This window comes from Dama dama, chromosome 10 (assembly GCF_033118175.1).
Source record: "Dama dama isolate Ldn47 chromosome 10, ASM3311817v1, whole genome shotgun sequence".
In the NCBI taxonomy this organism is placed as follows: domain Eukaryota; kingdom Metazoa; phylum Chordata; class Mammalia; order Artiodactyla; family Cervidae; genus Dama; species Dama dama.
The window spans coordinates 5,403,927-5,420,344 of record NC_083690.1 but is presented as its reverse complement, the minus strand read 5'-3'; the positions used below and the strand labels follow the sequence as shown (position 1 = coordinate 5,420,344).

General features: G+C 49.3%; 1 protein-coding gene across 1 annotated transcript in view; it reads right to left on the bottom strand.

The window, feature by feature from the left end:
- The window catches only part of C10H16orf96 (chromosome 10 C16orf96 homolog), a 43,268-nt gene extending 34,574 nt beyond the window's left edge, over positions 1-8,694 (bottom strand). The window contains exon 1 of the mRNA XM_061153888.1: positions 8,272-8,694. Within this exon, the coding sequence (XP_061009871.1) occupies positions 8,272-8,694 (423 nt within the window). The remainder of the gene's footprint in view (positions 1-8,271) is intronic.
- Positions 8,695-16,418: the final 7,724 nt, after the last annotated feature.

The following is a 16,418-nucleotide window of genomic DNA, read 5'->3' as shown; positions in this document are numbered from 1 at the left end:
AAACATTAAAAGGCACAGATTGGCAGAATAGATAAGCAAATATGATCCAACCTCATACTATCTATAAGAGACACATTTTATTATCTATTTATTAATTTTAGGCTGTGTTGTGCAGCATGTGGGATCTCAGTTTCCAACTAGGGATCATTTAGTTGTGGTGTGCAGGATCCTTAGTTGTGCCATGTGGGATCTAGTTCCCTGACCAGAGATTGAACCTGGGCGAGGTAGGGTAGTGCATCAGGAGTGCAGAGTCTCAGCCACTGGACATCAGCGAAGTCCTAAGATATAATAATTATAAACGTATATGCACCTAGTAGTGAAACCCTAAAAATATATGTGGCAAAATCTGAGAGAATGGAAAGGAGAAATAGTCGAGGACTTCAATATCCCATTTTCAATAATGGATAAAACAGCTAGACAGAAGATCATCAAGGAAACAGGAGATTTGAACATCACTATAGACCAACTGGATATAACAGACATCTACAGGACACTCCACTCAACAATGGCAGAATACACACAGGACATTCTACAGGATAGCCTGTACTAAGGCCATAAAACAAAACTCAATAAATTTAAAAAGGATTGAAGTCACACAAAATGTGTGATTTTTGTATAACAAAAATATATAACAATGGAATTAAATTAGAAATCAGTAGCATTTGATTTGGAATTTGAAAGTTCACAAATATATGGAAAATAAACAGCCCTGTCCTAACTAAACAATGGGTCAAAGAAGAAATTGCAAAGGAAATTAGAAACGCTTTGAGATGAATTAAAATGAAAATACTACGACTTCCCTAGAGATCCAGGTGTTAAGACTCCCTGCTCCCAACGCAGGAGGCCTAGGTTTGGTCTCTGGTCTTGGAACTAGAGCCCACATGCTGCAACTATGAATCTGCACACCACAACTAAAGATCCTGAGTGCAGCAACTAAGACCCAGTGAAAGTGAAAGTGAAGTAGTGTCCGACTCTGTGCAACCCCGTGGACCGTAGCCCACCAGGCTCCTCCATCCATGGGATTTTTCAGGCAAGAATACTGGAGTGGGTTGCCATTTCCTTCGCCAGGGGATCTTCCCGACATAGGGATCGAACCCCGGTCTCCCGCATTGCAGGCAGACGCTTAACCCTCTGAGCCACCAGGGAAGCCCCAAGACCCAGCACAGCTAAATAAATAAATTAATCAATAACTTTTTAAAAAATAAATAAAATGAAAACACAAACACACCAAAACTTATGGGATGTAGCTAAAACAGTGTTTAAAGAGAAAGTTTAGCTGGAAGTGACTATATTAACAAAGAAGAAAGATCTCAAATCAACAGTCTAGCCATTAACCTTAAGACACTGGGGAAAGTAGATCAAAATAAACCTAAAGGGGGTAGGAAAAATGAAATGATAAAGATTGGAGTGGAAACTAATAAAAGAAAAAATGAAGAATAACACAGGAAATCAATGAAACTAAAAGCTGGTTCTTTGAAAAGGTCAACAATAAACCTTTTGCTAGGTTGACGAAGAGAAAAAGAGAAGATTTCAATTACTAGAATGAGAAATGAAATAGGGAACATTGCTATTGACCCTACAGAAATAAAAAGAATTATAAAGGAATACTATGAACAGTTGTATGCCAAGAAATTAGATAAGTTGGATAAAATGGACAAATTCCTAGAAAGACATAAACTTCCAAAGCTGACTCAAGAAAAAAATAGATAATCTGAATAGACCTAAAACAAGTAAAATGATTTAATTATCAAAACAAAAGCAACACATGAAAAAAGGCCAAGCCCTGGTGGCTCCACCAATGACTTTTATCAAACCTTTAAAGGAGAATTAATACCAACTCTTAACACATTATTGACTAGAGACGTATTAACACTACCGGTGTTAGTTTCTACAAAAATCCCTGGATCAGTAATGTGTTAACAAACTTTTCCAGGGACTTCCCTGGTGGTTGGTGCTCCAGTGGTTAAGAATCCACCTGCCAATGGAGGGCATGCAGGTTTGATCCCTGGTCCTGGAAGACCCCACATGCCACAGAGTGACAAAGCCCATGCGCCACAACTATTATGGGCCACGCGCCACAACTATTACGGGCCACACGCCACAACTACTGAAGACCACTCACCTAGAGCCTGTGCTCAGCAACAAGAGAAGCCACTGCAATGAGAAGCCCACACACCACAACGAAGAGTAGCCCCCCACGCATTGCAACTACAGATGGTCTGTGCACAGCCAAGATGTAGTGCAGCCAAAAATGAATAAGTAAATAATAGATCTGGTAAGAAAAAAAACAACCCCAAACTTTTCCAAAAAACAGAGGAATTCCAAAGTTATTCTATGAGGCCAGTATTGCACTGATAAAAATCAAAGACACCACAGGAAAACTACAATATGGATGCAAAACTCCTCAACAAAATGCTAGCAAACTGAACCCATAAACATATAAGACAAATAATCTAATTAAAAATGGGCAAAGATCTGAACAGACATTTCTCCAACTATGATATACAAATGACCAATAAGCACACGAAAAGATGCTCAACATCATTAGTGATAGTCGCTCAGTCGTGTCTGACTCTTTGCAACCCCATGGACTGCAGCCCATACAATTGATAAATACAATTATTTGGCAAAAAAAAAAATTACTGATACATGCTATAGATAAACCTAAAGATATTATAGTAAGTGAGGAATGGGGCTCAAGGAGGCACAGGAATGGAAAATGACAGCTAATGGTTTAAGGGGGTTCTTTCCCGGTTGTTGGAAATGTCCTAAAACTGACTGTGAAAGTTGCACATGTGTGAGTATACTAAAACCACTGCATTGTACGTGTGCGTATGCTAAGTCGTTTCAGTCATGTCTGACTCTTTGAGACCCCATGGACTGTAGCCCACTGGGCTCCCCTGTCCACGGGGTTCTCCAGGCAAGAATACTGGAGTGGGTTGCCATGCCCTCCTTCAGGGGATCTTCCCAACCCAGGGACTGAACCCATGCCTCTTGTGTCTCCTACATTGGCAGGCAGGTTCTTTACATCAAGCACCACCTGGGAAGCCCACTGCATTGTACACTTCCTTTTAAATTGAGGTATAAGGACTTCCTTCCCTGGCAGTCCCATGCTCAAGGCCTCGCCTTCCAGTGCAGCAGGTACAGGTCTGATCCCTGTCCTGGGAGCTAAGACCCACCTGCCTCGCAGCCAAAAAACCAAAACATGAAACGGAAGCAGTTTGGTAACAACTTCAGTAAGGACTTTAAAAATGGTCCACATTAAAAAAAAAAACTTAAATAAATTGAGTACAATTGGTATATAACATTGCTATACACTTTAAATGGATGAACTCTCTGTTATGTGGAATATATCTCAATAAAGCTTTAAAAATTAGCATTTTTGTTTTACCTGGGGGAAACTGTCAACACTGTCTATTGGATAGTATTCATGAGTTATTGTTAATTTTGCTGGGAGTGATAATGGTATGAAGAGACCGGTTTTCCAAGGCCTTATCTGCTGTAGGTGGAAAAACGTTTTTCAGAGAAATCTACAAGGACCAGGTCCCCCATCCATGTAGGACTCCTCCCCCTCCCCTTGTCTCTCCGGGTGCAACCAAGGGCACCGAGTTACCTGAGCAAGTATCAACCTCCCTCCCATGGGGAAGTGCAGGGCAAACCCAGAAAAGATGGCCAGCCTGCCCTGCAGGCAAGGGCTGCACCAGAGAGAAGGAAGACTTCTCAAGAGGCGCTGGTCTCAAAGGCTCAGCGGTAAAGAATCCACCTGCAATGCAGGAGACTCAGGAGATGTGGGTTCGTTCCTTGCGTTGGGAAGATCCCCTAGAGGAGGGCATGGCAACCGACTCCAGTATCCTTGCCTGGAGACTCCCAGGGACAGAGGAGCCTGGTGGGCTACAGTTCTTAGTGTCACAAAGAGTTGGAAATGACTGAAGCAACTTAGCATGCACAGTAGGACCCACGAGTGTATTTATGGAAACAGGGTGAGCCCAAACAATCTTAATATTAAATAACAAACAGTGGCCCCTCAAAATGAGAGGTGGCCCCGTGAGAGGTGGCCAGCCAGCAGGAGTTATCATCACAGATGAGATAACCGAGACCTCAAGGAGACAGGCAGGGGCTTCTGAACAACTTTCTAAAGCTCCTGGTCAGGGCTGCCTGGGAGGTATGGGCGGGGCCTGGGAACCTGCGATTCTGGAAGATTCCCTGGTGCCCAAAGTCTGGGTCGGCACCCCCATGGAAGTTATGGAGACGATGCACAGTGAGCCAGGAGCCCATGCTTTCTAACTCAGCAGTTCTCAATGGGGCAATCTGGCCCCCAGCAGGCATCTGGCCAAGTCTGGAGACATTTCTGATTGTCATGACTTAGGGGTGCCCCTGTCCTCTAGTGGTTGGAGGCCAACGATGCTGCGTAGTGTCCCTCAGTGCATGGGACAGTCTCCACCACAGAGAATCCTTTGGCCCCAGATGTCAACAACCCCGAGGGTTAGAAACTGCAATCTAAGCCTGCTTAGTGAGGCCCTGCTGTCCCGCCCCCGAGCCCCCAAACCCGGCAGTGTGCTGACCAGGAGCACCCACCCTCATGCCATGCCTGTAGGCCCTCCCAAGCTGTCTCTCCAGACGTCCCCTTGGTGCCTGCCTTAGTCTCCAGGGCGCCATTCACCCTGTCTGGGATGGATGCTGGGGCTGGCAGGCTTGTCTTTCCCCATAAAGGGTGGCATTTGGTCTGCCAGACTGACTGATGCAGGCGGAGGTGGGGAGGATGGTGGGGGTAGGTTGCAGACTCTTAGCTAAGCAGCCTGCACTGCCCTAGAACCTGCTACCATGGCAACCCTGACAATGGGTCACCGTGGTAACCCCAGCACCCTCAGCCAGGCTGGGACTTGGTGACATTCTGTAACGGTGGTGGGGATATTCCTAGGTGCACAAGCAGTCCTCTGAGGGCGGCGTGACCAGTTCCGAACCTGTCCACCAGTTCACTGTGTGAGCTGGCTGAGACATTCTGGGTAACCGTGATTTCTAAAAGCCTTCATCATCAAGGCAGGCTGCTCTGGAGGGGCTGACACCTCAGACACCATCCAGCTCCGAGGCCTGCGTAACCTGCCCTCAGTCACCCCTGCAGCCTGCTGTGTGTCTAGTAACAATTCTTATCTTAAGGTCTATCTGTCTGTGGTTAGTACAGTCACTCTGGCTCTCTTCTGGCTGTTACTTGTATGCAATATCTTTTTCTACCCTTTTATTTCCAACCTGTTTGTCTTTGAATCAAAGTGTGTCTCTTTGAGACAGCATATGGGTTAGATGATGTGTTTTTTTTCTTTCTTTCTTTTAACTGATTCTGCCAACCCCTGCTTTTTGCGCATATGGTAAAACACACAAAACAATACTAAAGTGCACAATTGGGCGGCATTTGGCACATTCACAAGTGTGTACGACTATCACCACTGTTTAGTGTTCCAGAACATTTTCATCACCCCTAAAAGAAACCCCGTTCCCACCAGCACTCAACCCCCAGCCCCTGGCAACCGCCACTTTCTGTCGCCACAGACTGGCCTATTCCGGGCAGACTGCCTATGAACAGTCATGCACGGTGCGGCCTTCTGTGCCCAGAGGCTCTCACTGAGCACGGGATTTATGGTTCACGCTGTGCCACTTTGCCCCTCCTCTCATCAGGCCACCTTGGCCAGAACAGACAGCCAGCTCTGTGCTGAGCAGTTCCCACGCTTTATCTTGCTTAATTGTTGTAACAATCTTGGAAGGCGGAAGCCACGGCCGCCCCTCACCCCTTCCGGGTGATAAGTGGCAGGGAATCTCAGCGTCCACATTCCTATGCCTTCCGCTTGCCCACTCGGCGCAGGCTGACACTGGCTCCCTGTTTTCTAACCCTGAGCTCCCTGCACCTCCATTTCCTCATCTGTAAGCTCAGGATAATGACAGCACCTGCCTCTTAGAGTCAATAAGAAGATTGACGGAGGAACAGATGTAGCGCCTGGCTCACCTGGCACGCGGCGAGCTCTTATTCGCAAGCTCATTCCCGCGGGGGATGGGGCCAGTCGGGGAGCCAGGGTGAAAGGGAAGTGAGGAGAAGGGGCGTGAGCCCCAGCAATCAGGCTGGTGGACTCTGGCCTGTGCTTCTCGTGGCCCAGCGACTCTGGGTTCTAGGAAGGGAGTTAGGCTTGTCTGTTTCTGACTTCTCTCCAAAACGCTGGCACTGGGGCTCCCACCTTTCTCAGCTTAGACATAAAGCCCGATGGCCCCTGTGTGTGGATACCGTCTGGGGTGTCTGCTACTCCAGGCAGTGGGAACAGGCCCCCAGGGGCTCTAATTCTTAAGCACCACCCTGCCTGTCTGGCCAGGAGTGGATGCCTGACCCCAGGTGTGCTGTCTCATTCTCTTACCCCAAAATTATAATCAGAAAACCTAGAGACTGGCGGCTGGAAGCTGAGACGGGTTTGTTTTTTTTTTTTTTTTGAGACGGGTTAAAGTCATATTCAAGATGCAGGTCTGTGAAGGCTTTCACCCTATCAGGCCCGCCCACCTACTTCTTCCTTTTTTGCTGCTGCTGCTGAGAAACCCCTGCGTCCTTCAAATAATACACTCCTTTGTTTAAAAAGAGTCTTAACCCAAATGCCCATCAACAGGTGAGTGGTTAAACCCAATGTTGTCTGTCCCTACAACAGAATACTATTCAGCCATAAAAGGGGGTGAAGCACAGACCCAGGCTACAATGTGGGTGAACCTGGGACATCTGGTGCTCAGACAGAGAAGCCAGACACAAAAGGCCACATATTGTACGATTCCATTTATGCGAAATGCCCAGACCTGGTAAATCTTTAGAGCCGGAGAGCAGGTGGGTCTTGTCGGGGGTGGGGTGGGGAGTGACGAGGACACAGGGCTCCTTTTGGACCCATGGAAACGGTTTAGAAGGGGACGGGGTGGTGGTCGTATTACATTATCAGTGAGCCAAAATGCCACACAGTTGTTCACTGTGTGCTATGCGACTTGCACCTCAATTTAAAAAAGAAGAGTGTTGGGGAGTTCCCTGGTGGTCCAGTGGCTAAGACTCTGTGCTCTCTATGCAAGGGGCCCAGGTTCCATCCCTGGGTCAGGGGACTAGATCCCACATGCCGCAACCAAGACCCAAGCAGCCAAACAAATAAAAATAAATGTAAACACAAGAGTGTTAACCTAAGACATCCTGAAATGATCCCTCCGTGTGACGGATGTCCTCTGGTGCCCCCGGCAAATCCATCCTCCGCCCCTACTCAGGGCCCCCAGAAGCTGACCAGCAGGTACTGTGCCCTTCACACCCCGGGGTGCTCTGACTTCTGGCCCTATTGTGTGACCAGTGGGAGGAAGGGAGGAGAGAGGAGCCAGGGTAATTATTCCCCAGGATCCAACTCTTCCCCAAGGCTACAGCTCCGGATGGATAACTGTGTGGGGGGTGGAAGGCAGGCGAGCGAGTGGTCCAAGGTGGGTCCTGAAACAGGAGGCCTCGGCTCGCCGCCTGTTCCACCGTCACAGGCTCTGCACCCTCAGCCAATCCATGAACATTTCTGGCTGGCAAGTTTCCTTGCCTGGAGGTCCTATGCTTCCCAGGAGGCTCAGACGGTAAAGAATCCGCCCGTGATTCAGGAGACCAGGGTTTGATCCTTGGGTTGGGAAGATCCCCAGAGAAGGAAATGGCAACCCACTCCAGTATTCTTGCCTGGAGAATCCCATAGACAGAGGAGCCTGGGGGCTACAGTCCATGGGGTCGCAAAGAGTCAGATATGACTGAGCAACTAACACTTTCTGTTTCCTCACCTGCAGATCCTATAGGTCTTCAATTATTTTTTTTTTCACTGAGGTGAGATTCACATAATATACCGTTTGAAAGCGTATTGTTCAGAGAATGCATTTAGGGCATTCACAATGCGGTGCAATCGCCAGCTCTTTGTGGTTCCAAAACCTCATCATCACCCCCAAGAGGAAGCCCCGTAGCCACTAGGCAGTCCCTCCCACCCCTGCTCCCTCCAGCCGCTGGCAGCCACTCATCAGCTTTCTGTCTCTGTGCATGTGCCCCCTCCGGACACTGTGGCCTTCTTTCCTCTACGCTGATGAAGGATGCAAGCCTGGCCACTCAGGTTGCTAAGTCAGGTTCCACCTGAGTCCAAAGCTGAATCCCACCCCCTGTTTAAGGGAAGGGCCTCTCATCGGGGGTGGGGGGGGGGTAGGGGTGAACGCCGGGCAGGAGAGTCAAGGGGAAGGGCCGTGTCTGGAGGCTGGGTGGCTTACCTTGGCCACAGCCTCCTCGTTGCCCTCCACTTTCTTCCGGAGCCTGATCAGGTTCCACAGCTCCTGGGCGGGCTGCCTGGTGCCCTGGCTGCTCTCCAGCAGCTGGGCGGTGGACGGCACGTCCCTCAGGGCGGCCAGCTGGCTCTCCAGCATGTCCACGCGGCTGACCAGGTGGTCGAAGATGTTGCCGAGCCTCTTCAGGGGGCTAAGGGTGGGTTGGGTGTCCCCTTCCCGTGGCGGGAACGTGACTGACACAGAGGCTTGGAGGAAGTCCTCATCCCCCGAGAGGTCCTTCTCGAGCTCCGCCATGTGGATGTGCTCCAGGATCCCATGGAGCAGGAAGTGCAGGGCCTTGAAGTTCACCACCCCGCACTGCGGGATGGCGATGTTGACCAGCTCTGAGAACTTGAGTGAGAAGCTCATCTTGCCAGGGTCATGGGCTGGCCCTGGCCGGCCTTCTGGGCATGCGTGGGGACAAGCGGTGGCTTTCAGTGGACCCTCGGGTGGCACGGACAGGTCCTCAGGCTCCTGGGGGGCCTGCAAGTCACAGTGGTCAGGGAGAGAATGGCCTCTGCCCTGGTTGGAGCTCAGATCACTTTCCAGTTGCTAGGACACCAGAGAACGTGGGCGAGTGGGTGAGCTTCCGAGAGCCTAGGGTGGGCAGGGTAGCTGCTCAGTTAGTCACTGAGGAATGTTCCGACAGGCCCGTGGGCCGTCTTTGATAAATACGTTGTGCGTGCTAAGTCGCAGGGGCATCTCTCCAGTTGAGATGCGCAGGTTCAGTAGTTGGGGCGGGTGGGCTTCGTTGCCCTTGTGGCATGTGGGATCTTGGTTCCCTGACCCGGGATGGAACCTGTGTCCCCTGCTTTAGGAGGCAGATTCTTAACCACTGGACCTCCAGGCAAGTCCCCAGGGTGACTTAATTCAAGTCCTTCAGTTATGTAAGAGCTGATGACCCCTTCTGGGAAGCAGGCAGGCGGATGACAGAGAAGCACCTCACTCCTCGGAAGCCTCTAGAATCAGGACTCCTCCTCGGAGTTAGGAAACCCTAGGTTCCTGCTCTGGGAGCCCAACAAACTGAGTGAATGTCAGTTCAATAGCAGATACCAAAGCAAGCCCTGAATTTCTCCTTGTGTAACTGAAGAGAATTCATGTTGGAGCAGACACTTTTTGTAGCACCAGTGTAAATTTCACATACACCATCGGTCAAGTATGCAGCTCATGATGGGCCTCCAAAAAAAAAAGTCAGTGGGGTCTCTAGGGAAGGACCAGCCTGACTCTGGGGTGGTTTTCATGGTCTGGGTTTGGCAATCAAGGTCTCTCTCTTCAGGATCTGGCACCAGAACCAACAGCCCATACTGTTTCTGACAACAACTTGCACTGTGGTGTGTGATGTCTGCTGTCCAAAGCCTGAAGTGCAGTGTCTGCTCAGTGAGAGGACCAGGCAGCTCACGTGTACGAAAGCAGGAGGTCTAACCACACACAGTCCAGCTAATGACCTCCTTCCCGGCATGCTTCTCTCTAGGTACCGAGATGAGCATCCTGGGGTTGACTCCAGCCACCCTTGGCTACAGGGGGTGCAAAAGTGGAGAGAGGCAGCCTGGACAGGGAACTGGCCCCACGGGGAGTGAGGGGTGGCTCTGTTCACTCCTGTGACGGTAACTTCCCAGGAGCCCTGACTGACAAGGCTGCTGTGCCCCGTGACGGGCTCAAGACCTAACAAGACCAGTCCCGGTCGTGTCTGAACTTAGCCAAGAACTGAATGTCATCCAAACTACAAACATGACCATGTGTAACAGCAGCCTCCCCGGTCCCAACCCAAGGCGTGATGGGCTCTTCCCTCCTCCCTCTCTGGCAGGGGCCACATGCCCTTAAGCCAGGGGCCGCTCCACTGAACCTCTCCTCACAGGGCCGGCCACGCCCAGCCCACCGGACCCCCCACGCACCCACTGCATAAGCAGGCAGGCAAGAGCTGCACGCTGGGGACTCCAGCTCCCAGGCCACCTCATCAGTCAAGAACTGACCCTTGAAGCCAGCAGCGGGCTGAGCCCACGGCGCCTGCAGCCTCAGATGGAGGTCCCAGGAACGGTGGGTTCAGCTGCCTCCGAGTGGCCACCACGGTATCTGGCTGGTACTTCTTCAGACCTGGACCTTCCTGCTCAGGGTGTAACACCCACCAGGCACGAGCCACCTCAGCAGCCCTGCTCAGCCATTGGTTGGTGCCGCAGTGGGCCCCTCCCCCAAGTAAGCTACTCGATATTCAGCACTCAATATGGTTTACCAGCAACCATTAGTGGTCCTGCTCACCACTGGTTGGTGCCGCAGTGGGCCCCGCTCCCTCCCATATATAACAGGAGCCGGATTTCCACTGAGGGAAGACGGGGTTTTTGAGACACCAGTCTGCTGCATGTGCTCATTTGCTCAGCTGTGTCCAACACTGCAACCCTAGGGGCCGTAGCCCATCAGGCTCCTCTGTCCATGGGATTCTCTAAGGCAAGAACACTGGAGCGGGTTGCCATGCCCTCCTCCAGCATCTTTGCAACCCAGGGATCAAACCCGTGTCTCTGATGTCTCCTGCATTGGCAGGCAGGTTCTATACCACTGGCACCGCCTGGGAAGGCTCTCTGTCTGCGAGGTTTCCAATTTAAGTCACCATTCCTTGTTCCAACAACTCAGCTCCTGATTTACTGGCCTGTTGTGTGGTGAGCAGAAAGAGCTTGGGCTCAGTAACAACTACATGGCCCCTGTCCTGGCTGAGCCGAGTGACCGCCTCTTGACCAGTTAGACCATTAGACTGGCTTCGTTCCTCCAGCCTTCGAGATAAGACTGGTTAAAACACCAGTCACAGAACTCCCTGCTTCCCAACTGCACCAGCCCACCCCAACCGCATGATAAGACTCCCCACATTGCCCGACAAGGGGCGAGTCCCAGAACAAGTCCTTCTGCCTTAGCCTTCCTGTGAGATGCCCCAGGGGTCCCCACTATGAGGTGAGACCAAGATTTCTATTTAATTTGGCCATGTGTGCAGCTGATGGGATCTCAGTCCTCCAACCAGGGATGGAACCTGGGCCATGTCAGTGAAAGCACCGATTCCTAACCACTGGACCGCCAGGGAACTCCCCATAGACTAACAGTTCAGGTGCTACCGACCTTGACATCCCTGGTCTCACAGGCTCCTTGGTTTCCCCTGCTCTCATCAGAAGTACTCCCACCCAGCAGGAAAGCACCCCCTCACCCTGCTAGATCCCCCTTGAGCCAGATCAGCTGCACTCCAGCCCACCCTCAATCTGAGGGTCCTCAATTCCCTGCCAGACAAGCCCACCTAAGAGTTCACCTGCCATAATTAGAACTCCCATACTATAACTAAAGATCCTGCAAGCCACAGCGGAGATCAAAGACCCTGCGTGCTGCAACTAAGACCTGGCACAGCCAAATAAATAATGAATGTTAAAAATAAAATAAAAATCGTGTCATTCACCATAAAATTCCTAGAAGAGAACACAGGCAAAACATTCTCTGACATAAATCACAGCAATGTTTTCTTAGGTCAGTCTCCCAAGGCAATAGAAATAAAAACAAAAATATACAAATGGGAGCTAATCAAACTTACAAACTTTGCACAGCAAAGGAAACCATAAACAGAAGGAAAAGACAACCTATGGACTGGGAGAAAATATTTGCAAATGATGCAACCAACAAGGGCTTCATTTCCAAAATATACAAACAGCTCACACAACTCAAGAACAAAAAAACAAACCAGTTGAAAAATGGGCAGAATACCTAAATAGACATTTTTCCAAATAAGACATAAAATGTCCACTAGGCACAATGAACTAGGCTCAACATTGCTAATTATTAGAAAATTGTAAATTAAAACCACAATGAGGTACCACACTGGTCAAAATGGCCAATATCAAAAAGTCTACAAATAATAAATGCCGAAAAGGGTGTGGAGAAAATAGAACTCTCAAACACTGCTGGTGGGAATGTAAGCTGATACAGCCACTTGGCAAACAGTACGGAGGTTACTCAAAAAATGAAAAATAAAAGTTGCCAAATGATCCAGCAATCCCGCTCCTGGGCATATATCTGGACAAAACTATAATTTGAAAAGATACATGCACCCCTATGCTCATAGCAACACTATTCACAATAGTCAAGACAAGGAAACAGCCTAAATGTCTATTGATGGATGGATGAACACGTTGAGGTACATATATACAATGGAATATTACTCAGCCCAAAAAGAATGAAATAATGCCATTTGCAGCAACATGGCTGGACCTAGAGATTATCATACTAAGTGAAGTGACTTAAAGATAAATACCAGATGATATCATTCATTTGTGGAATCTAAAATATGACACAACTGAATTTACTGACAAAACAGAAACAGACTCACAGACACAGAGAACAGACTGGTGGCTGTCAAAGGGGGTGGTGGGAAGGGGAGGACTGGGCGTTTGGGATTAGCAGATGCAAACTACTATGTGTAGGATGGATAAACAAGTCCTACTGTATAGCACAGGGAACTATATTCGATATCCTGTGATAAACCATAACGGAAAAGAATATGGAAAAGAACACTGTGCATATGTGTAACTGAGTCGCTTTGCTGTACTGCAGAAATCAACACAACACTGTACATCAACTATACGTCAATAAAGTTTTTTAAAAAATCATGTCATTTTTGGTCTGAAAATATAACTTTTGTTTAAAAAATGAGAGACTCAAAGACGTGGCTGCTGGTGGGGAAGAGGCCACTTCACAGGGTGCGCTCAGCTTCCTGGAGGGTCTGCGGTCCCCAGGGACCCTACCCGAGAGGCACACTACCCTTTGGTCAGCGCACAGCGGCTCTGAGCTGGCACCACTCAGAGTTGGTGGCAGAACCCTAACTCAGACAATTTCGGTTCAGACTTGTCGCTGAGACATTCTCTGAGTGGCTGGTCGGAGCCAGAAGCCAATCAATATGATTGGAATCAAACAGGAACATTTTTTTTCCTCCCAAATAAATTGAGGTCGATGATTAAATCAGTTCTGTAAAGTTTCGTTCTTCTGCTTCGCCCAGACAAGCCATTTTTCTCACTGGATAAACAGATAATGGTAACTAGTCTTATCTATAACAGTCCTTTCTGCTCTTGCTCTGGGAAGAACCCAAAGGAGGAAAGACTTGGGTCACTGGTGGAGGATTGGAGCTTGTGGTGAACGTCTGCACCTTCTGGCTGCCAGGTATCTGGACATTCTGCTTATTAGGGGTGGGGGGAAGGTGGGGATCTCAGGACAGGTGCAGACGAGTTGCCCCCTGCTCAGAAGCTGAAGGTCTGGGAGTTCCCTGGTGGCCTAGTGAATAGGATTCAGGGTTTCCACTGCCATGGCCCAGGTCCAGTCCCTGGTAAAGGAACTGAGATCCTGCAAGTTGCAGGGTGCAGCAAAAGAAAAAAAAGCACTGGAGATTCCACTCCACCCACGGAGGTCTCCTTTGTAGTTAGATGTGAAAAATCAACAAGGCAACTGCTGTCTCTGGTCCTGAATTTTGAGACCAATATTTTATTTAATATTTACTTATTTTTTTATTTTTTGTTGCACTGGGTGTTCATTGCGGCCCACAGGCTTTCTCTAGTTGCTATGCCTTGGCTTCTCACTGCCTGTGGAGCACAGGCTGTAGGTGCTGGAGGCTTCAGTAGTTGCGGCGCACGGGCTTAGTTGCCCCTCAGCATGTGGAATCTTCTTGGACCAGGGATTGAACCCATGTCCCCTGCATTGGCAGGCAGATTCTTTCCCACTGGACCACCACGGAAGTCCGTGATCCCAATGTTTTAAAACACCTCTTTCAATGTAAATCGGCTCTGGCCTAACCCACAGGAAGCTGCAGGCTAAGCACTGATCTGGGATGGTCTCTGGGATTGCAGTGACTCCGCGCCTCCTAACCATGTTGGGTGGATACCTGATCTCAGGCAGGCCACCTGCCTCCCCAAGCCTCAGCTTTCTCATCTCCTCCTTATCTCACCAGGATGAAGGGCCAATGGACAGGGAAAGGGGTTTTGTTTAGGGACACTGCACTGTAGGTGAAGGTCCCATGGCTGGGTCACCGGGTAATGGCAGGCTAAGCTCCCTCGCCAGGCGGTCTGGGGTGGCATCTTGGCCAGGCCCAGCTTCCTGGTTCTCATTTGAGCTGGGTTCCCAGCCAGGAACATAGGTTCATAAGTGATGGGGACCTTACAATCAAATCTTTTTCTGCTTAAGTAATGTGAGTCAGTTTCTGTTGCTTGCAACTAAGAAACTCCAACTGGTCTGAAGTGCTCATTTGTGAGGCTGGCTGAACATAAGAAAACTTCAAATTGAACTTGGTGGGGAGGGGCAGCTGGGTGTCTAGGGGAGGCTACAGCCAATCTGAGCCTATACTTGCTGGGTCTCATGATGCCCCTGATGCAGGAGAGCATGTCCATCGGGGAGTAGGGGCTGCAGGGTCCACATATCTTCTTGGGGAACATAAAATATAAGTGTACATTCGTACACTGGGATTTGGATAAGGCACTGTCCAGCTCTCTTAACAAGACTTCAGACAGAGGTTTCCAGGGACTTGAGGGAGAAGCCCAGAGACCTTCTAGATGCCATCCCCCCACACCGCGCTAGTCATCCACATCATGTCCTTCATCAACCTTACTGACTTTCCTTCCTAAATACCTCCCAATTCCATCCACTTCCCTCCTTGTCCATGGCCAGCCCTGTGGTCTTGTGCTTATGACAAAGACCAAAAGTACTTGACATGGTCCCCTCGACCTCCAGGATCTCACTCCTGATGATCTGAGGTGGAGCTGAAGTAATAATGACAGAAATAAAGTGTAAAATAAATGTAATGTGCTTGAATCAGCCCCAAACCATCCCTGACCTACTACCCCTTCAATGGAAAAATTGTCTTCCATGAAACTGGTCCCTGGTGCTAAAAAGGCTGGGGACCACTCGTCTACAGGGTTCAAGGCTGGATTCAAGGCTCTTTGCTTTTTTGCCACACCATGTGGCATGAGGGATCTCAGTTCCCCCACCAGGGATCGAACCTGTGCCCCCTGCAGTAGAAGCGTGGTTAGTCCTAATCACTAAACCACCAGGGAATTCTCCCCCACCTCTTTGGCCTCTACACATAGCAGTTCTCTCTGTTCTCTGATTACAGCACATTAATTTTTTCTTTTTTTTTTCAATTGTGATAAAATACATACAACATTAAACTTAGCATTTTAAGTGCACAGTTCCCTGGTGGCTCAGCTGGTAAAGAATCCGCCTGCAATGTGGGAGACCTGGGTTCAATCCTTGGGTTGGGAAGACCCCCTGGAGAAGGGAACGGCTATGCACTCCAGTATTCTTGCCTGGAGAATTCCATGGACTGTATCATCCATGGGGTCGCAAAGAGTCCAACACGACTGAACGACTTTCACTTTCAGTGACATTAAGTACCTTCACACTGTCGTGTGACCATCATTACCATCATCCATCTCTAGAACTTTTCTTGTCCTCCCAAATGTAACTCTATCCCCAGTAAACAATCAAGTAACTCCTCATCCTTTCTCCTCCAGGCCCTGGCAACTATCCTTTTACTTTCTGTCTCTGTCAGTTTGAGGAATCGAGGTACTTCATACAGTATTTGTTCTTTTGTCACTGGCGTATTTCACTGAGCATAAAGTCCTCAAGGTTTATCCAGACGGTAGCATGTGTCAGAATTTCCTTCCTTCTTTTTTTAAAATGAATGAATGAATGAATTTCTGGCTGTGCTGGGTCTTCGTTGCTTCACAAGCTTTTCTCTAGTTGCGGTGAGCAGGGGCTGCTCTCTGTCGCTGTGGGACGCAGGCTTCTCATTGGAGTGGCTTCTCTTGTTGTGGAGCATGGGCTCTAGGACCCGCAGGCTTCAGCAGTTGAGGCACATGGGCCCTGAAGTTGTGACTCAAGGGCTCTAGAACACGGGCTCAATAGTTGTGGCACACAGGCTGAGCTGCTCTGTGGCGTTTGGGGTCTTCTTGGATCAGGGATCAAACCTGTATCTCCTGCATTGGCAGGTGGATTCTTTACCACGGAGCCACTAGGGAACACCCTCCTTCCTTCTTAAGGCTGAATAATATTCCACTGTATGTGTAAGCCACCCAGCCCTTGATGCTAAT